This window comes from Chrysemys picta, chromosome 7 (genome assembly GCF_011386835.1).
Source record: "Chrysemys picta bellii isolate R12L10 chromosome 7, ASM1138683v2, whole genome shotgun sequence".
NCBI lineage: Eukaryota > Metazoa > Chordata > Testudines > Emydidae > Chrysemys > Chrysemys picta.
The window spans coordinates 9,738,723-9,760,514 of record NC_088797.1 but is presented as its reverse complement, the minus strand read 5'-3'; the positions used below and the strand labels follow the sequence as shown (position 1 = coordinate 9,760,514).

At 41.1% G+C, this 21,792-nt stretch overlaps 1 protein-coding gene across 46 annotated transcripts in view; it reads left to right on the top strand.

Moving 5' to 3' along the window:
* The window catches only part of FOXP1 (forkhead box P1), a 505,685-nt gene that overhangs the window by 366,733 nt on the left and 117,160 nt on the right, over positions 1–21,792 (top strand). For all 46 annotated transcript variants that reach the window (XR_010589012.1, XM_065550763.1, XM_065550750.1 and 43 more), the window contains one exon: positions 1,604–1,705. Coding sequence is in view for 42 of the 46 variants with exons in the window: in XM_065550763.1 (XP_065406835.1) it covers positions 1,604–1,705 (102 nt within the window). In the remaining 4 variants the exon portion in view is untranslated. The remainder of the gene's footprint in view (positions 1–1,603; positions 1,706–21,792) is intronic.

Here is a 21,792-nt window from a genome sequence, read left to right as displayed (position 1 = left end):
GGGGTTCACTCCCTCCAGGGAGACCCCCACGGGCCAGCTTCAATGACTGTCAGGCCCCTTTATGATGCAAGGCTTTGGTCCTGAAGGCGTGTGTTTAAAAGAAGTGAGGTTTTTACTCACGAAAGCTCATTCCCAAATAAATCTGTTAGTCTTTAAGGTGCCACCAGACTCCTTGTTGTTTTTGTTTAAAAGAGAGTAACATCTTGCTGTTTGAGGGCACCATCCTGTGCGGTGCTGAACTTCCTCGGGAGCCCCTTTGAAGTCAGTGGGTCTCTTCATGTAGAAATTTGCCTCATTGTCAAGCAGTTCCCAGCTGATCTAGGAACTATGCTGTACATTTAACACTTTACGCGTAGAAGAAGCCATTCATTTCACACACAAATAGTGAAACCCCTAAACAAATTTCATTCCTCCATCGAACGTGCATTAAATAAATGTCTCCAAGAGCATACACAGTAGGAGTGTGGCAGTCTCTCTCCTGCCTTCCATGTAGACATCTTGCATTGGGACTATTTTTCTTGTTTTATATTAATGAAGTCTTCAGTCTGCCCACTTTTACACCTACACATGTACTGAACATCTCCAAGGAGACAGCAGGCTAGAGTCCCAGGCAACTCTTCTAGGCATCTTAATTTCCAAATGTCCACTGCAGATAGTCTTTGGCTCTTGCAGGCAGGCTCTCTCCAGGGGCCCCTCTCCTTTGCATCTGAAATGCTGGTGAGTGCACCAAGCATCTGCAAATGGGCTAGGGGGAGGGACATTCTTCCTATTTTCTGTCTCCTCCTCCCTTTCTTTCCGCCACCTCATCAAGCAGTGTAGACTTTTCACGGCTGCCTGGCTCCAGTTCTGAGCCCCTTTCTCAGTGGTGGGAGCCTGTTTCAAAATGTTCCAGCACCATCTGATCTGTCTCTCACCTTTCTCCCAGGAATCAGGCCTCACTCTTGAGTCCCCTCTTAAAGGTACAGCGTTCCCTGGTTGCTCTTTATTCACCTCCCATTGAAGCTTTCTCCTGGGCTCTGTAGTTGATGTGCTACAATCTTGTCAGACTCTTTTTGGAGGATTGCACCAGTTATCATGACCCACAGCACATGTGTTAACACCTTTCCCAGAAGGGACAATCCAGTTATAACTGCCCTGCTTTGCTGTAGAAACTCCAGACCATAACAGGAACAAAAAGAGTGTGAAGCCTGCCAAGTCTTTATAGTAAGCCATTTTCCCAGGACCCAACATCCAAGCCAATCTGATGGATGTCTGGGCTTTTCCAGCTACATACAGTTAGATAAATCTATAGTAGTCACCATGGAAAAATCAGCAGTTACCCACAGTTACCACATAGTAACAGTAACTCTACTATTTTTGTATTTCCCTATGGTTAAAATGGGAGATAACTGGTATGTCACAACATTGTGTGTGAGTGCTCAGATTTTTAATGGAAGCCACTGTAGTACGAGCACACACATGCCTCAGGATTTCTTTGGTGAGTGTGCTTCTGGGAGTAGATCAATGTCTGATGTTCAAAGGGATGTCCTGATCAAATACTATGCATGCCGCTTCCCAAATTTTGTACAGTACAAACTCCATTTTTAAAATTCTTTTCTTCCAGGCTCTGCAGGTGGCACGACAGTTTCTACTGCAGCAACAGCAGCAGCAACAAGTTAGTGGATTAAAGTCACCCAAGAGGAATGACAAACAACCAGCCCTTCAGGTAAGAAAAGTGTGTGTGTGTATGCAAATACATTGCTAATTAAAGATAAGGAACAATGTAATATATTAATTTAGGCTGAGATTTTTCAAAGTTCTCTGCTTTGGCCTAATAGGTTTCAATTGAAGTCAATGCCAAAACGCCCGTTGGCTTCAGTGGGCAAAGAGTGAGGACAATGCTGGGTACTTTTCAGAAATCCCGCCCATAATGTAGACATACTTTGACAACATGTCTTTATTGGTGGAGAAGGTTTATCACAAAAGTGAATGATTTTTTTTGTTTTGTTTTACTGGTCCGTTGTTGTAAGACTTGAACATTTTTATTTGAAGACTGTTCCGTTTACATTCCATGTTCACCCAAACCATCAATTTGCTGTGTCAAGAGGACTGTGAAACCATTATGATATCCTGTCATCATTTTTTACTGTATTTTGGGCTGCACAGCCCCAACAGGGGTGCTATATTTGCAGTTACTTTAGGAAGCCTAAATATTATTAGGCTTTGTGGGGTTGTTACAAATTCAGAAGGCTAAAATCAATAGACTATCTCCAAATAAAAGATGTATGCATAAATGTGTGGTTTTTGGTGTAGCCTACTTATCAGCATGGCTAAATTATGGAGCTAGAGATATGAGAGATCAAATAGGTCATCTGGTTAATGACAATATAGGATTGTTCCCTACATTACATTTCCTATTGTTTTTGCCATTCTAGTATTTAGAAGCCTGAAGTAACAGCAGGACTCTCCTTAGAATACTATTCCGTAACATAACATGACACTTAGGAAGTATTCCCTGGTTCCTAAATTATCCTTTTCTTAATTTCATCCCATTTGTCTAAATTACAGTCCTTGTAACACTCTAAACCCAGTGTTTCTCAAACTGGGGTCTGTAGACCGTGGGGGGTCTGTGACCCCCACTGATCAACTCCTCCCCCTCTGGAGGCTCAGCAGGTCTGAGACCGGCTCCCTGCCTGCCCTGGCTCTGCTCCGCTCCCGGAAGCAGCGGCACATCCCTGCAGCCCCTGGTGTGCGGGGCTATGTCTCTGCGTGCTGCCCCATCCCGAGCGCCAACTCCGCAGCTCCAGCCTATGGAAGCTGTGGGACGGTGCCTGCAGGTAGGGGCAGCGCACGGAGACTCCCTGCCCCCTTCCCTCCCTGCCTGGTAGCCGCAGCCCGAGAGATGTTCCGGTTACTTCCGGGAGCTGCCCGGGCTAAGCACCACCCCTCAGCCCCTCTCAGCTCCCTACCCCAGCCCAGAGCCCACACCCCGCAGTCCATCCTGCATCCCAACCCCCTGCCCCAGCCTGGTGAAAGTGAGTGAGGGTAGGGGAGAGCAAGGGAGGGAAGGAGGATGGAGTGAGTGGAGAGCGGAAAGAGGTGGGGCAGGTGTGGGGCTTTGGGGGAAGAGGTGGAGTGGGGTCAAGGCCTGGGGCTGAGCAGGGAGGCTTGGGGGTCCCTGAAAATTTTTAAATCAAAATGGGGGTCCTCGGGTTGCTGAAGTTGGAGAACTGCTGCTCTAAACAATTCCTCTCCATTCTTCGTGTTCAAACTCTTCAAATGTGTAGATGTTACCATGTCCCCTACATAGCTGCCTCTTTCACCCAACTGTACGTCTTTAATTCTTTAGATCTGTTCTAATAAATCAACCCTTCCAGACCCCTGATCATTTTTCTTATTTATTAATGATTATAACTTCTGTTGTTGTTCCCTTCTGAATTCCGGTTTCTCAATGTATTTCTGGCAATGAGATGTCCATAACTAAATGCAGGAGTTCAAGTAGAGCCACATCAGAGCCCTCCAGAGAGGGGCTATTTTCTCACTGTTCTGTGCTCTGATGTTTCTGCCTTTGTAGCCCAAAATTATACTGGTCTTTTCTTGTTTGTTTTTATTTGCTGTACTATCAACCCTAGTTCTCTGACAGCATTAGTTCTTCTCTTGCCTTTCATTGGGTATATGTGATTCAGATTCTTTTCTTCCCCAAGTAGAGATTCTGTTGTCCTTTAAACGTGAAGTAAAATATGAAAGATAAAGCCAACATCGCTACAGACCTTGAAAATAAAGCTTATGGGCAAAATTCTGCAGTCCCAATAAATTCAAGTGGGAGTTTTGCCTGAGTAAGCATTAAGTGTTAACTGAAGAATTTGGTGCAGTAATGGTAATTTGTAGCATTTAAGTATTGACTTTATCTTCAAAGTGCTGTGTAAATATGAATCCCCAAAACATCTTCAGGAGGACAGTCCAATAAGTAAGTACCATTATCAGTGTTGGATGGGGAAACTGAGGCAGGCAGGTTGAATGACGTGCTTAAAATCACAGAAGGAAATTTTAGAGGTGGGATTAGGATGCATGAATTCCTGGCTCCCAACCCTGTCTGCTGGGCAACACCTCTCTCTATATCTAAACTATTATTCCTTTGGAAAGTATGAATCGTTTTGTCAATGGGCAAATATAAATTTTATTGGAAGTGTGGAGCACTGTAATTCAAACTGTTATATTAACACTTCCAAAAACATTTTATTTGGTAAATCCATAGCTGATCCATATGCCTTTTAATAGACTCTTCCGCTGGGGACATTTTTAATGAGATATTGTGCTGGCTAGGTCCAGTGTCAGGTAGTAAAAGAAGTGCTTTGTTGTGCAGATGTCTTAAGAATAGCTCCAGAGGATGAAATATGACTGTGTTGACCTTTCAGCTGTGAGCTTATTTGTCAGGATTCAAATAAGTTGAAAGGATCAAACCAAACAGTTTCCGTAGTCAGACTGGGAATTGTGTTGCAGAGGTCAACAGTGAAGGCCACATTGCAGATTCCATAACATAGCCAATTGTTGGTACATATTAAAGTACTGGAGCAGCTCCGGCAGTCAGAGACACAATTAAAATTCTAATTTATTAATGTATACAGAGAGCTGGCCCAGCCTGTCACTCACTGATTCAAATGACTGCCCATTCTTTTTTCCCTCACTCCTGGAGCTTTTGCAGTCTTAAACATACTGCAAGTCTTCTTGCATATAACAGACCCTGAGTGCTTTGGTAAAATGAGAATGTATTATTTCAAAAAACAAAAAAACAACCCTAGAGCATTGGTTTGAGATTATTGAGAAAAACACACACACACACACACACACACACACACACACACACACCATCATCTGCCTGATCACATTGCTCTAAATAGGAGATATTATTTCTGTCATACAGTTTACAAAATCAACCTGTATAGTTTCCATTCCAAAAATGTGCCCATTTTAGAAAGTTTATTTAAATAATGAACCAAGTTGTCTTTGCACTTAGTAAATGACCATAAACCTTAATCCCTTTGGATACGTACAGTGTTTACTGGATGTTACTTATTTTTGTCCATTATAGAATACTACAGACATTTCTTTGCTCTGCTTTTTTACATGCTTGGCAAGGGCACTGCTGAAAAGTGCCTTAATGAGTGTTGTCTAGAGCTCTGTTTCTATGAAATGTGGGGGGAAGGGAAGAAGTTAATCTAGAATGTTGGTTCTGTTAATAAGATGCTTTGTGGCTCTGCCCACCCTTGAGTTCATGAGTTGACAGGCAGGGAGGGTAGGCCAGCTTGATAGGAATACTGAATGTAGTTCATACGCATACAATTTATGGTTGCTGCAGAATACTGCTAAGTGAAATCTCAGTCTCGGCTCTCTAATTTAATATTGGCTGGCAGGCTTTGTCAGGTAAACTGGACTGGCACAAACAGCTGTGGAAAATTTAGTCTAGTACAGTACTATGAAGCTAATTTGTTATCACCTTGCTGAGAATCATTTCTCATATACCTTGTGATTCACTGATAAAATAGCCAGAGCATTTAAATACACCTTGGCATCCTAAGGTCTCATTAGGACATCATACCTTGAATAGTTTGCACGCAAACGCATGTTTTACACTGATAATTTTCAATATATCTTGACCTCAATCACTATAGCCAGAAATCTGTTTTAGCAAATTTTAGACGTTTGGTGTCTGAGAACTTGGATAGAGAAGGGGTGATGTGTTCTTCTCATAGTTTAAAAAAAATAAATCTCCAAATATACTATGACTCATATTTTGAGCACATCTCACACTTCCTTGCCTTATATTTGGCAGTGACTCCCAGCTTCACAGCCTGATGATACAAACAAAAGAAAATAAAAGTTAAGGAATGGATTTAATAACCAGCAATTGCGGGAGGTGGAATTCACAACCACAAAATTAGGTGAGGAAGGGGCAAATCTTACAAGTACTTGCCATGGGTGTCATATTCCCTTGAATATGTGAAACAATTATTTGAGCCATCCACGTATGCTGAGAGCCCTGAGAATTCGTACATTTTACCCAGCCAAGACAAATTTACTTGTATGTTAATAGATTATTTATTGATTAAAATTTGCAGGTTTAGTTGCTGATTCTCTTGGTGATTATTCTTTAAGCATTTTAGTTGCTGGCATGAATACATACATTGGAAACAAATCAAGAGACACATTTTCTCCCAAGAAAGTAAAAGTGCATGTGTATTTTGGCAATGCTAAAAATATTCTTAAAAAAAAAGTAGTAGTAAATGTTGTGTGTTACATTGAATTGAAAGTTGGACATAATGGCTTAAAATGGATTTAGAAAGTTCAGGGCAGGATTTTGTATTTGAAACTGATAAGATGATGCATTTTTTCAGATTATATGGTGATCATAATGTGGTAGATAAAAAGCTGTGAGATTTACCAAGATTGACTTTTTTTTACGTTGATGGTGAAGGGTTCTATTAAGAATTTGGCAGATTTTTTGGTTAGGGTGGTTTTTCACCTTAGCATTCCTGTTTGGTGCCATATAAAACATGCTTTAGGCTGTTCTTTTGTTTAGCTTAATGCTACATGATGTATCATGTTGGTACTTCTTATCAATATCATAAGAAATAGATAATAACAAGAGCAAAAAAAGCCACAAGATGTAATGTAGAAATCAGCAGTAGTGTGGTTACAAATTGTAAGGGCATTTTCCTTTTTAATTTTTTTTAATGAAATTAGAAACTTAACTGGCAACTCAGTATGCAATTAAAGGTAAAGTGAAGAATAATTTTACCCTTGTGCAGGGTTCTGTGTTTCTTGTGCAACAGTTGGCATAACTAACAGCCTAGGGATCTGCATACATTTTATGTATTAGTGGTACATTTAACGAGTGATAAACAAAGATCCCTGAGCTCAGGTCTTAGCAGTTAAATAAAGGAGAAACTGGGATTTGTTCAAATGTATTTATTCGTAATTCTTAAATCTACATTACATCCACTTACAGATTTGGGGTGAAATCCTGACCCCACATGGAAGTCAATGGTAGTTTTGTCATTGACTTCAGTAGGGCCAGCATTTCACCCTTGCAAGGTTTAAATGGTTTTCCTAGTAATAAAATTTCAGTAGCTGCCATTTGAATTCTTCATTTTGTATCTATTGTTTTTTTTACTGGCCTCCATTAGTTTTTTACTAACGGACCTTAATAACTCCTTTCATTTGATAAAATAAACACGGGGTCATGTGTGTGTTTGTGTCTGGTTTTTGAGTCTTTATGATTCACCTTATTCCAGCTCTATTACCAACCAGGGGGGCTAACAAATGACGTGCTTTTCTTAAATGAAAGCTGTGATTTTCATGAAATTATGTGACTCCAGCAGGTGGAATTGTTAGGAAAACTGTGTTTGTACAGTACCTAGCACAATGGGGTCCTAGTATGTGGTAATACAAGTAAGAAATACTACTACTACTACTACTAAATATTGTGAGAGTTTGGCAACACAGAGTATGGTCAGCAAGTATTATTTTCATTTTATAGATGGGTAAACTGAGGCATAGAGATGGCGACTGGGCCAAGGCCACAGAGTGACTTAGGGTGTCTGCACTGCAGTTGGGAGGTGTGATTGCGGCCCGGCTAGACATAGCTAGATTAAAGCTAGCTCAGGTAACTCGGGTACTAGTAGCAGTGAAGCTGTGGAAGAATGGGCCACCTGAGTACAAACCCAAACTCGCTAGTGGGCTTGTAGTTGAGCAGCTAACCTGTGCTCCCCCAGCTTCACTGCTATTGATAGCTTTAATCTAGCTAGCTCAGGTATCTCTGGTAAGTGTACATGTGCTGCAGTCACACCTCTAATTGCAGAGTCAGGAGTAAAAGCCAGTATTCCTCATTCCCAGTCCTCTGTGCTATTAGACCACCCTGAGAGCTTTTTTTTAACAGATTTTCTCCTTGTAGGTTAAACATCTATGGAATTTATTTTAAATATGATTTTTTTTTAACCTGATTGTTTAGAGAGTAGTCTAGGGCTAACTATGTGTCAGAACATGGCTTGGAGTTTGTTACAAACATCATGGAAGAAGAAAACAAATGAAACATTCTTGACTGGTCAGAAATGTGTAAATTGCTGACAAAATGACATGTGTAATTAAGAGTGCTCCTGCCATTTTACCTTGTGGTTTACACCTACAGTGTTGAAAAAAGAGAGTGACTCCCACCTCGCTAATTACCATTATCACTGAAATGGTAGGGTTTGAGTCATTAGTTCCATGTGCATTTAATTAGAGGAAGGCTGAAATTGGATTTAACTTATTACTTTTTCATGGATCACTTTCTTGTCATCACTTCAAATTGGATTGCAGCCCCAGGTAACTAATTATGAGAGCCACAGGATCAAGAGTGAAAAAAAGGTAATTAGGAATAACACTGTCGGACCCTTGCTGATAGTCCACTTGTGTGTTGGAAAAAATGAGAGCAGTATTTTGTAGTATTACAGATTAGGGAGTTAAAGGTATGCACTATTGCTAGGAATCATGGGACACTGCCACCACCTATAGTGGTTTATATGATGTACAGCTGGGTTGAAGATGTTATATCGACATGGTTCCACAATCACCTCCTTAATACCTAGATTAAACTTGTAAAAGCAACAGATTGCTTGTAGGTATGAGGCATCTCAACAACGGTGTAGTTACATATATGATCACAACATAGCTATCAAGGCACTTTTGAGCTATGGAGTGTTTTAAGAACAGCAAGTTAGAATTGGTAATGTATTAATGAACATAGAAATGATCTTTTTGGATCATTCATATCTCACAAGAAGATATATCAGTCCGTCCAGCAACAGAGAGGTTCATGATCCGTGTATCAGGAATTTAGTCACTATTTCCAACATGCTAAAATCAGGACATTACTTTCTTTTGTCCGGTTGGGGTTTGATTTTTTTTAGATATTGTAGATAGGATTGCTAAATTCTTCTTTCTTCAGAAAATACTTTAAAACAAATGGATTTATTTCCATGTGCAGAACAGAATTCGGAACTGCAAGTAATCAATTTTATTGACACAGTCTGGAAAAAATGTTGATGAGAGTTCAAGGATGTGAAAAGATTGAAATTTAAAAGTACCTAGCACTGAGTGTAGCAAAATTTGAAAAGTAATTTCATTAAGCAAAGAAATCTATTGTGTAGGGATCACTAAGAGGAGAGTTATATTTTGGAGCTAATGATATTGCAAGGAGGTAATACATCTGGGGCTTTTTTGCCTTTAAAAGATCAAAAGATTTTTAATTTCTCAGTGAATCAGAGTTCAAAGATGTAACACAGTTTCTTAAAGTTGTGTAAAATGGATGTTCTTGTTCTGTTAATATAAGCAAATATTTGTGACTCAGTCTTGAGTAAGTGATGCTTGCTTATTGTTTCCTGATGCAAGTAAAGTATAGGAAATTATGTGAACTTCATGCAGAAGATACTAAACAATCAGACTTCAAGAATGATACATTCCAGTTACAGAAGTTACTGGTATTTCTTTCTTTACATTATAAAATAAATCTAGAGATTAAAAAATCACCTCAAAAACAGAAGTGACGCCTTTTTTAATACATCTTAAGTTGATTTAGAGTTTTTATACATAATATTCATCTGTGGTTAAAAAGGGGGCAACCTAAGGTCAAGTGATGTACTGTTTCCATTTTTCCGTATGAGTCTCTGTGTGTGTGATAAAAGCAAACTCCTTTATTTTGTAAGTCTGCAGGAATTTTTGATGAAGTGCAGAGGTCACTTTTCTGTCAATTCGAGTAGGCAGCGTTTTTGAACTACCGTTTTGTTTTGGGTTTTGTTGGTTTTTTCCCCCCTCTGCTACAAACCATGGCACTATCCTGACACATGCACATGACAGTGCTCCAATCTGCAACTTATTAATGCACAGTACTGGAGCCTATCCAGTGGTTAGAAAATTTCCTGAAGCCTAAAATAACAGCAGTTGGTGCAAATGCCATAGAACAGAAGTGACAATGAGGGGCAGTCCGGTCCATTTGGCAAGATGCCCAGGCAGGAAAGCCAGCTGAGATATTAAAACAGAGAGATTGAAGCAGGGCAAGTGGGTTGTGCTTGAAAAGTTGAGTCCTGGGAAGGAGGAAACAAAACCTCCTGTGACCATAAGACGTCTTCTGTTTTCCCTACAAATGATTCCTGCTATGTGCATAAGCATAATTGGGGGGGGGGGGGAAATAGCCCTTGTAATAGAAATCTCCAGCTTCCAAACTGATGCCTGGGAGATGGAGAAAAGGAGAATATTAGTCAAACACACTTTAAGTAATTGTTAAATGTAATCACTGAAAAGCAGTTTGGAAAATGTACACTCAGGCAATGTGTGCATTGATGTAATTACGGTAGTTGTGAGGTGAAGTCATACCTAGTAACTGTTTTTTGTGTTGCCTAGCTTTTGTTACTCAGCTATGATATCATGGACAAAATATTATAAACATATCATGGCTATAGCATGCTTTTGTAACAAAAGATCAGGAACTTTTATTAAGTTTGTTTTTTTTGTCATATTGTAAAAATTTATTATGTGTACTGTGTATATTAGAAACAGATTGGGGTAATTCTGTCTAAATGAAGTCATCCCAGCTATTTCCAGACTGTCTGTTTTTGGTTCTGAATAATTTTCATACATCAGATGGTTGTCATATTTAGTAGCCTTCTACATTTTAAATAGGACATATCCCATTCTGAACTTTCATGGACTTTATCAGCCTTAGTTTCTAGGGATATTTTGTTGCATTAGTATTTTAAATTGCTGCATATTACAGAAACTGGCAGAGCAGGAGTAAATTTCAACTTAAAAATTCAGGAGCCACTGCCATATCTGCATTAAAGCACTAGATTTTTAACTACTTAAGCAATACAGTAGTACTGAAAGCTTTCAGCAACACACAGTAAGGAAGTTCCTGCCAAATACATATTTCAACTTGTCTTCTTGTATTCACATTTTGAAACAAATACATTTCCAATAAGGAAAGAAAAAAAACCTAGTGCAAAATAAATGCACTTTGATTAGAAGTCTTTTAGATTTAAAGGGATTTTTTCCAAAATCAGAAAAAAGGTGTATACTCTTTGTACCAAAAATATTAAAGAACAAGCTACTATTCACTTCAAGTTTTAATTATACACTTATCTACATATCAATTAAGCCTTTTTTTCAATTCTAAAGGCAAAATTATCCTCTGCAATCTGCACTGTGGACCTTTATGGTATTCTCTGTGTGGTGAACAAGAGAAGAGTATGCACTGGAGATGCCGCATGGCTGATAAGAAATCTGCAGCAAGGATCAGAGAGCAAAATTTTGCCCTAAAACTGTAAACTTTGCCAGAAATACTTGAGTTATGGCAGTTTGTGGAAGGAAAAAAAAGAGAGAGAAGGCATTTTGATCTAACTTGTTTGAGCTGAAGAGAGCAGCTGTTTGCCTCATGTGTTTAAATCTCTAGAGCTAATATTGAAGTTTCAGGGCAACAAGTGCAACATTGAAGAATGAGTAGAAACTAATACCAGTGAAACAATTGGAAATGCCATTTTGAAAGTGGCTTTGGAACTTGACAGTTTTATGATTCTGTAGTCAGGTTGGCAAAATATTTCATACAATATGTACATGGAGAAAACCGTTACACTGCTGAAATGTTTTTACCTTCATAATACATGTAATCTGTCTTTTATAAATTACTCACCTATGTAAGGTGTGATATAAATGGCACATAAACTGAAATCATTGAAAATATAGAAAATTTAAGAAGACTGACGGCACAGTAAAGAAAGATACTTTGTGTCAGGATGAAGTTCGACAAAACAGAGAAGATGGAATAGATTATTAAATAAACTGTGAGAGAGGATGGAAAAGACACCTCGCATTCACATTCTGAGAGGAATTGGTTTACTCGATTATATGCAACTGTATCACACTCAGGAAAGTAGAAGACAAATGAAAGCAAAACAAAATTTAATTGAGCTATTATTTTGCAGACTTTGGCTCGGTTTCAGACAGCCTAATCAAATTGTGCTTTGCTCAAATAACTAATGTTAAATGCAGTCTACCAACAGATGTTTAAACAGAGACTAATTGGAAAATCTACATCCTGGGCTTAGTAAGTCTAGTTGAAAAAGTTTTTTAAATTATATTCTGAAGTGAAGTAATATAATGTGATAGAAGTCCCAGGAAGCATATGCGTCTTCAGAGAGCTGTGCGGAACGGTGTCCAATTAGTGTGAACAGTCAGAGGTGTCCACTCTGTACAGAGGAGGTCATAGCTTTGTGCTGCTCGCCACCCACAGAAATCTCCTTTATCATGTTACATCTCTGGAGTCATGTTGCAGTACCATAGATCATGCCATATGCCAATGTGTGCCGTGTAAGTAATGCAATGGAACACACTGATTGATGATATTTAAAGTGATACCATCACGATTATTAGATCTCAACACTGACCTTCCTTGCCAATTCTGTCACTTAGCAGGCTTTTTTAAAATCATATGATTCAAATAATGTGCTGTTCTATTTACGTTATTAATCTAGGTGGCACATCCTGGCATTGAGCATTTCTGATGTATCTTCATTGCCATTTGGATTTCCTCAATAAGATACAGTGCAACACAGAGCTAAACAGCGTGGGCCAAATTCCTCCCAGTTGTAAGCGGTGACCCATCAAGTGAGCACTGTGATGTCAAAAGAGTTCCACCTGGCATGAATTTAGCTTCCTTGGCCTGATGTGTCTCTTGCATCAGTTTTAAACTAGTGTAACTCCTGGGCTGTTAGTGGAGTGTTGTCTGATTTACACCAGAGTAACGGAATAAGGCCCCCTACATGATTAATTGGCAGGTTGCATATTTTTACATACTTTTCTGCATTGTTGTCATCCATCACAACTTTGGGCTAAATTGTTATTCATTAATTGGAGGTTATTAAGAATGGGTTGGACAAACGCCTGTCAGAGCTTGTCTGTACTTTGTCCTGCCTCGGTGCAATAGGCTGGACTAGGTGACCTCGTGAGGTCCCTTCCAGCCCTACATTTCTATGATTCTGTGTTTGTTTATATTACAGTAGCACTCAGAAGCCCCCAAATGAGATTACACTCCACTGTGCTAGGCACTGTACGTACAGATAGGAAGAGAGAGTCCCTGTCAAGAAAAACTTGCAATATAGACAAGACAGACATAGGAAGGATTAGTAACCCCATTTTAAATATGAGAAACTGAGGCACAAAGAGTTTAAGTGGTTTGTTCAAGGTCACACAGGGAATCTGTAGCAGAGCTAGATATTAAACCAAGATCTCCCGAGTCCCTGTCCAGGCATTTCACCAAAAGGCCACCCTTTTTGACATTTTACCAGCAAAATTGTGCAACTAACTTATACTTACATCTTTCACAACTGCATATGCAAATTGCCTGATTTCATATATAAAATGTGTCTAATCATTTGTGCGCACAATTACCCAATCTGCACAGAGGTATGGTAATTGCATACTGAAATGAGACAGTTGCTCACCAAAAGTACGTGACAACGTGGCCTCTTATTTGTATTCCTTCTCTCCTTCATTGTGTGTTGAGATAGGATGCATTTGGCTGATCTCAGTGCTCATCGGAGAGAGCAAGGGAGAGATTCTCTTTACAGTAACAGCGGCTGCCAGATTGAGCAGTTTGATGTCCTCCTTGGTGGAAGGATCTTCAGGATTGTGCCTTGGCGAGGAAGAAATCCGACTTTCCAAAGAATTTCTGCCATTTGAAAACTTCATTATCATTGATGGATCATTAGCTCTACGGGCTTGTGTGCCAGACCTATTTACACAGTGTGAAACTTGAGAGAAATGGACTGATATTTGGATGAAAGAACAGATTTGAGTAAATTCATAATTGGCCTTTTGGCCCACGTCAATCTTTGTTTCAGCTGGGACCAGAACTTATTTAAAGTATCACGTATTGTGTCTAATACCGTGAGAATGTCTGTCCTTGCCCTTGCGCTATTTCCAACCCAGGAACTTAAACATCATGGAGAAAAGCATGGTATAAATTTCTAGATGGATCAAACCAAAGTTGGAAATCTTGCAAAAAACCTTTCTCTGAGGCTCTCCAGCCTAACTTTTAAATAGGAGTGATTGTAAAACAAGGTGCCCAAAATTGTGAACATTTATGTAATATGTTCCCATCTTTCACTGGAAAAGAAAGGGTCAGTGAAATTTTTCTGACCAACTCCAGTAGTTCAGATAAGCATCCATAGCAAACCTGTTGAGATTTGTCCATCGCTAGTTAGCACAGCTGAATCCACTTTCCTGGTTCAGTAATTTGAATCGTGTTATTTACCCTTGCAAAAATGTAATTTTTGAAGACCTTTTTGTTGACCACATGCTATTACTGTGGCAAGTTTGACTGTTAAATGATGACGCTCCCTAACTCCAATATGATGTGCGTTCTCTTAGGGCAATGTTCTTTTAAGGTATCACCGGCTGTGTTCCGTCTTAATACCCATCATCTAACAGAGAGTAGCCAATCTGAATTTTTTTTTAAATATAATTTACCAATTGGAGTCCCACAAAAGGCAGATTATATTTTATGGTTTATGAACAGCAGGGCAGATATTTCAGAAAAACTGTAGACAGCAGTCATTTTGAGAATGTGCACAAATGACTTTGAAAATAAATATTTCGCTGCCTACACAACTGTATTCACATTCCTGGGATCACAATACCATTTGTGTGATGCTTACACCTGATTATATAGAATATAATAATGTTCAAATGAAGAAAATTTTACTTAAAATCAAAGGCAGAATTAATGCCCCCTGTGAAAACCTATATTACTGACTGGGGTGTCGGCATTAGAAATGGACAAATCAGTTCAGGAAAAAATAAAATCAGCTTGAGCATTCATTCAACCTTTGATCCAAACCTGAACATAAACGTTTAATCCTGTAATAATAATTAATATGCTTCTGCAGCACTCGTCATCCAGAGATGTCAAATGATTTACACACAATAACTACCTAAGCTTCCAAAGATCCCTGAGAGTTAGATTAGAGGTCTGTTGGGCTTTACCTGCCAGGGAAACGCAGCCACCTCTAGGGAGAAACGCAGCCGCTGTTTAACACTGCACAGCAGTTTAGGACAGGTAGTGAAGAGTACTGTATGTGTTTCAGACTGTGAGGGGAATATAGGTTGCAGGATACTGTCTGCAATCTGGTACAGCACACAGCTGAGGAGCCAATTGTGGCAAGTCTTTGGTTTTTTCCCCTTTTTACAAGGGTGAAGGAAAATGTGATTTGCTGGTTGAAAGAGGGAATTTTCAGAACTTTTTGGAGGCCCTATTTCTACCTGCCCTCCTCCACTCTTCATCTGGTTGATTTAGTTTAACTAGTTTAGGAAAAGCTGCAGCAAATTCGATTGCAGTTTCTTTGCATCCTGGCAGTCGGCAATGTACCACACATCAGGTAGGTGGGCATGGATATCCTGGTGTTAGATTGGTTCAGTTATGGCCCCATACCTTGTAAAGATCATGGCTGTGATGCATTTTCTGCTGGCGCCTGCCTAAATGGGAAAGTTTTGTGCTGCGTGTTCTGGGGATTTCCTGGGAACTTGGCTGTCACAGCTGCTAGACAGCCCCAATGGCGGGCTTGGGCAGAAGCTGAGAGTCTGCTCGCAAGGTGGAGGTTTGCGGTGGTTTGTTTAATAATATTCTGTGAGGTGAGGTGAGCTGCTGTAAGATGTGAATTCCAGAAGTGAGGAGAATCTGGGGAATGGTTACGGAGGTTCTAGAGTGAAAGAAAGGAATCTCAAGATTTGGATAAGCAATCCAGATTTTGCAGAGGTTAACTGAATTATCATTACTGAAATGCAGCATTTAATTGTACACTCAGCAGTTCTTTCCGGTTTTGTCCTTTTATTATGGGAAAGGGACTTTGAAGGAAAGTGTGAACTGCACGAGAGAAGACACAAAGAGAACAAAGAAAATCCCCTAAAGTAAAACATGTCAGAGCAAGAGCAGTAAAATAAAAGTTGGCAAGTCAAAGAACTTGCATTGATTTTACTTTTAACTGTATGTTTATTCAAATACTGAGAATACAGATTAACTTTGCTCAATATTTATCATTATTTTACTTGCCTTGGAATGGAAACAATAAGCACTCTGTTGATTGGGTTAAAAAGTTTCCCCATTTTACTCTGGCTTCTACAGCCAATCCCTCTATCATCAGATACAAAACTATTTATTTTAACTTCTGACCCTCCTTCAGGGATCATTCTGATGCCACTTACAGCAACATTTGAGGGACTGTGCCTCCTCTTTTCCAAGTGGTGGAAGCACACAGCCGTGTCACATGAGATTGAAACCTAACCTTCCTTGATCGTAATAAAACTTGTGGAATAAATATTTAAAAGAGAAAGGCGGGATGGAAATCTGATAAAGTAACTCATCAGAAAAGTTTACAGCTTCACTGCAAAAGGAGAAAAAGAGCAAGTGGGAAAGGGCAAATGACAGTAGCTCTGATTCTTCTCCCTATATCTGATCAGAGGAGGCCCGAAGGATGAGGTGTTTACCTCCTCTGTATCAGTGACACTAACCCCTCTAGTATAATAAAGAAAGGAGCAAGGCGAATCAGTGGAGTTATACTGCTGTGGAAGGTGACTGTAGTGGTGTTACCCTTGTTTAGAAACAACAAAACCCTAGGCTGCCTAGCAGGAAGAAAGGCCTCAAAGCCCTGTGGGAACACTCTTGCAAGCTGCAGTGTTTGTGTATTTCTTGCAGATCACTGTGGAATTGTGTGTTTAGGGGAGGGGGGTTGTTTTTGTATAAGAGCATTAATGTCTTTTGCATTCAGGATATAATTAAAATGATTTAACTCACTTTATCCATAAAAGACAGTAGAAGAGAGAGCAGTTATACAACATAAAAATAAGCAGCTGGGTACCTCCATAGGCGTGTTTTGAAGGCACTTTAGCATGTTGCTTGGAAAATAGATTCACTTTGAATGGTTCGCTTGGTTGTGTCCACAGAGGAGAAAACAAACTCTTGTCTTCTGGGAGAGTCCCGCGGTGGATGTGTTGTACCAACGGTGACAACTGCAAATGTGTTTTGTTGTTTGGTTTCCAATTCCACGTGAGCAGGTGGAACTCTTTAAAAAAACAAAAAAACAAAAAAAACCCACTTCTTGCTCTGTAACTTTGGTTTTGTTTTCAAAAAGCTTTTAACAACAGGTGCAGCAGCTAAGCAGCCGTATTCCCCTAGAGGAGGGTCGTATAATAATTATGGAGGGTGGTTGTTTTTTTCCATTACTGGTTGATTTCTCTTGGCACCTGTAGGAGGCCTGTTCTTTCACTTCTGTATTTATCCACTTTGGCACTTTATTTGAAAATACAATGCAATTTACTTTCATAACAATGCCTCTCAACTTAGAGCAGTTATGACAACAGAATAGTTGCAAACGGGACAAGGTTAGGATGGGACTGTACGTGAGGAGAGGACGTGGAGGGTAGATAATTGTAAGTGCTATTGTCAGAAACTGGTTGACAGCTGATTGGCTGAAGGCAATTTAGCAGAGGACTGGGGAATCAGCAGTTAAGTATCGGGAGTCTGGCAGAATGTTCCAGATAGCTACAGTGGGTGAAGCTAGCAACACTATTTAGGTGCTACTGGGCAGCAAAGGTCTGAGCTTGGACAGAAGAGAGGAGGAAGTGAGGGAGCTGAGAGAAGCAGGGCTGCCCATGGGGGGGCGGCAAGTGGGGCAATTTGCCCCGGGCCCCGCAGGGGCCCCCACGAGAGTTTTCAGGGGCCCCCATGGGAGTGTTTGGCGGTAGGTCCTTCAGTGCCGCCGAACACAGTGAAGGACCCCTGCCCACAGTGAAGCTTCTTCCGCTCTGGGTCTTTGGTGGCAGTTTGGCGACGAGGGCTCCTTCCGCTCCGGGTCTTTGACAGCAGTTCGGCGGTGGGTCCTTCACTCGCTCTGGGACCCACCGCCGAAGTGCCCCAAAGACCCGGAGCGGATGGACTCCCGCCACTGAAGACCCCAGACCCCCTGAATCCTCTGGGCAGCCCTGGAGAGAAGGCCGGAATTATGTCATAAAGCAAGTGGATACCCAGAACCTGGCATCTCTGGGTGCTATCTTCAAAGTCTGTTACTCCTTAGTTCTTACTACTTCTCCCTCTGCTATTTTAAAAGGACACAGTCAACTTGAAATCTAGCCAGTTTAAAAGTGGTGTCAGGTGCTACGTTTGAGTCCTTCTGACCATTTTTGTTGTTTTTAAATCACATTTTCCTACATAATAAATGGTTCCTCTTTCCCCTGTTGCTGTGTGGAAAGACATCAGGGGCCACACACAAACAGCAGGGGAAATGGTCTGACTATACAGGAGGAACAAAGTGCTGACAAATGCCCACGGTAAACAAATGGGGACAGAAAGAATTTGAAATAAATTATTTTCCTTCTAGTCGCCTAGCTTCAGTAAACATAGTTATTATTTGTAACTATAGAGTACAGTGAAAACTGGACAGTGGTGTGTGGGGTTCTTTGTCCCCTGAATTTCTTCTCACTGATGTACTATGTGGGGATCTTAATCCCACTGGGTATGTCTACACTGCACACTAAACCTGGGCTCTGACTCTGGTTTGAGCCCAAGCTGTCTTCTGTCCACACACAAATCAGACTGACTTAGGTCAGCAAGCACTCTGGACACAGGTCCTAGGATCCTGCTAGTGGGTGGGACAAAGCCCAAGTCCCGCCATGACTCGGTTCAAGCCCTGTCATTTTGCAGGTGGTCGCAGTTCAAATCACAGACTTGAGCCCGCAGGTCTGCATAGTTCCATATGGATGTGTTAGCATGGCTGTGAGATGTGGGTCCAGCAACTGTAAGCCCAAGTTTACAATGCAGTGTTGGGCGCTCAAGCAAAGGCTTGGAAACACAGAGTCCCCAAGCCTGGGTCCCACAGACCTGGGTTTACAGTACATTATAACATACCCAACTACATCTGAGTTCCCACATCCTTGGCATGTAACACTCATCACTCCTTCCAAAAGCCCCTGAAGAATGGTTTAAACATTACAGCTAATATAATGGCAAATGCAATTCTGTTAATAGAAATATGGTATTTATTAACAACACATTTTTCATGAGAATTGTTATTTCACCTACAAATCTAGCTGTCTCTTTTTTTTTTCTTTTTAATGCCTCTTTATTGACTAGGAGGTTAAACATTGTAACTGTCTCATATGCAGATTTTTTTAAAAATCAATAACTTTGTATTATTAGTGCAGGCTTATGAACCAGATTGTACTACATAGTCACACTGATGTCCCTTCCCCAGGAGGTATGGAGAGATCTATGTGTACAAAGCAGGTGTTTTCATTTGTGTAATTGGAGTTGAGTTTAGCACAGTACTACTGATAAACGAATTACACATGTTCAGTAATTCATAGAAAGTGATAGTAATTTTGCTTAGACACTTGTTTTCCAAAATAGATTTATAAATGCAGCCTGTTGTCAAAACTACATAGGTACCTTTAAAAACAATAACAACAACAAAAAACCACTCGTCAGAATTTCCCCACACACACGTTTTGGTTGCTAAAACAGCAATACCTCTTCCTTCTTTATGCTTAAATCAGTAACTTTTACAATTTAAATAGTATCCTGTTTTGACAAACTGCAAACCACAAGTCTCAAAGAGAAATACATGAAGCCTGTGTCAATAGATGCTGGCATCTCTCAACAGGAAGCTTTGGGGTGACACGTTGTCAGTATCTGATGCAGTAACAAGGAATGCTTAACCTTCTGCATTAGATCTGGAAAATGGTAAGAGAGGCTCCGGTGCTTCTTATGCATGTTTACACTGATAGCAGTACATAGCATAACAGGTTTCTTCACAAAAAAGGTCTTTGTTTCTTCCATTTTTGCTCATTAGGACGGTGTTCTGTATCTCTGTAACCATATTTCCACAGCTAAAACTGCCATTCCCATAGAGGCTGTGTAAAGTAGAAATGCCTGCAGCCATACTATCACCGCAGGCTGTAATCTCATCAGATCTCTCTAAAGGCAAGCGGCACTGGTCCCTGCTTAGATGAGTGACCTCCAATAAAAGTCCAGGGTGCTAGAGGGAGCCGTATTGGTAATTCAATCTGAATCACTTTTCCCCATGAGGGAATTCTGAACCAGTGACCCAGGATCAAGTTAGAAACGGCTGTGCAGCTGGAGTTGCTGTCTTTCAAAGTAGAAGTAAAACTGAGTATTGGCCACTTGTCATGCAAGATCCCCGGGTATTTTTGAGTAGCCCGAGCACTCAAATTCCATTTGGATAGTTACACATTCTGCCTATCTGAATTTCCCCTACAAATTCAGTTGGATAAACTATTCTTTTTCCTATCTCAGTTATTGTGTAGTATTGCTGTGCAGTATTAAACAGCCGTCCTGCTCAATGCTAGAGGTGGTTTCATTGCAGTGATAAAGTATAAACAGGTTATATTAAAAAAAAAAAAAGTTGAAAAACTTTGCAGAAAGAAGTAACCGTGCTGGTTCTGGATGAAAGACATGGTTGAAATGTAAGTCATCATCATTAAGATAAGTGCAGATTCACAGCAGCAGGCTTTAAAAGTGACTTATTCTGTGACTGTGTATATGTAACTCTAATTTCATTCCTTTACCCAAACTTCTGTTCATTTTACAGTTGAGGTTGCTCAGCTGTGCTCCCTATCCAACAATTCCTGTTAATCTAGGAAGTTGCCACTTAAGCCACCATTCCTATCCTCACAGGAGCCTCCATTCTCATGCCTTCCCGTTCAAACATACTCAAACCCTCTAACTTCGCAGCTCCACGACGTCTGGTTTTCGACCAGAACTCCAGGTCGACAAGGAACCTTGGCAGCTCCAAACAGCTCAGCTGACTGGGCTGCTAAACGTTCGGTTGGCTGCAGCGACCAGCTCCCAACAAGTGGCTGGTATATCCCTCTGGCTCCTAGGCGCAGGGTCAGCCAGGGGGCTCTGCACACTGCCCCATCCACAGGCACCGCTCCGCAGCTCCCATTGGCCGTGGATCCCAGCCAATGGAAGCTGCGGAGCTGGTGCTCAGGGTGGCACCTGCACCGCAGGCAGGGGTGGCGCGCGAAGCTCCCCTGCACCTAGGGACATGCCGGCCGCTTCTGGGAACAGCCTGAGGTAAGCGCCATCTGGAGCCCAAACCCCCTCCTTCACCCCAGCCTTGAGCCCACTCCTGCACCCAAACCCCTCATCCCTGTCCCCGCTCCATAGCCTACGCCCCCAGCTGGAGCTCTCACCTCCTTCCCTGCCCCCACACCCCAATTATCTGCCCCAGCTTGGAGCCGCCTCCTGCACCCTGAACCCCTCATTTCTGGTGCCACCCTGGAGCCCGCATCCCCTCCCAACCCCCAGCCCAGTGAAAATGAGCGAGTGAGTGAGGGTGGGGGAGAGTGAGCGATGGAGGGAGGGGAGATAAGGTGAGCGGGGAGTAGGGGGCGGGGCAAGGGTGTTCAGTTTTCTGCAATCAGAAAGTTGGCAATCCTAACAACATACTTCCTTATAGGATATGTCTGTACTGCAAAGAAAAACCCGGGGCACCAAGTCTCAGCCCAAATCAGTTGACTCAGGCTTGCAAGGCTAAATTTTAGCAGTGTAGATGTTCCCGCTTGGGCTGAAGCCCATGCTTAGAGATCCTTCCCCCTCACCAGGTTTCAGACTCTGAGCTTCAAAACCCAAGTGGGAACATCTATACTGCTATTTTTAACCACACAGCCCTAGTTTCCTGATCCAGAGTCAACTGATACGGGTTCTGAGAC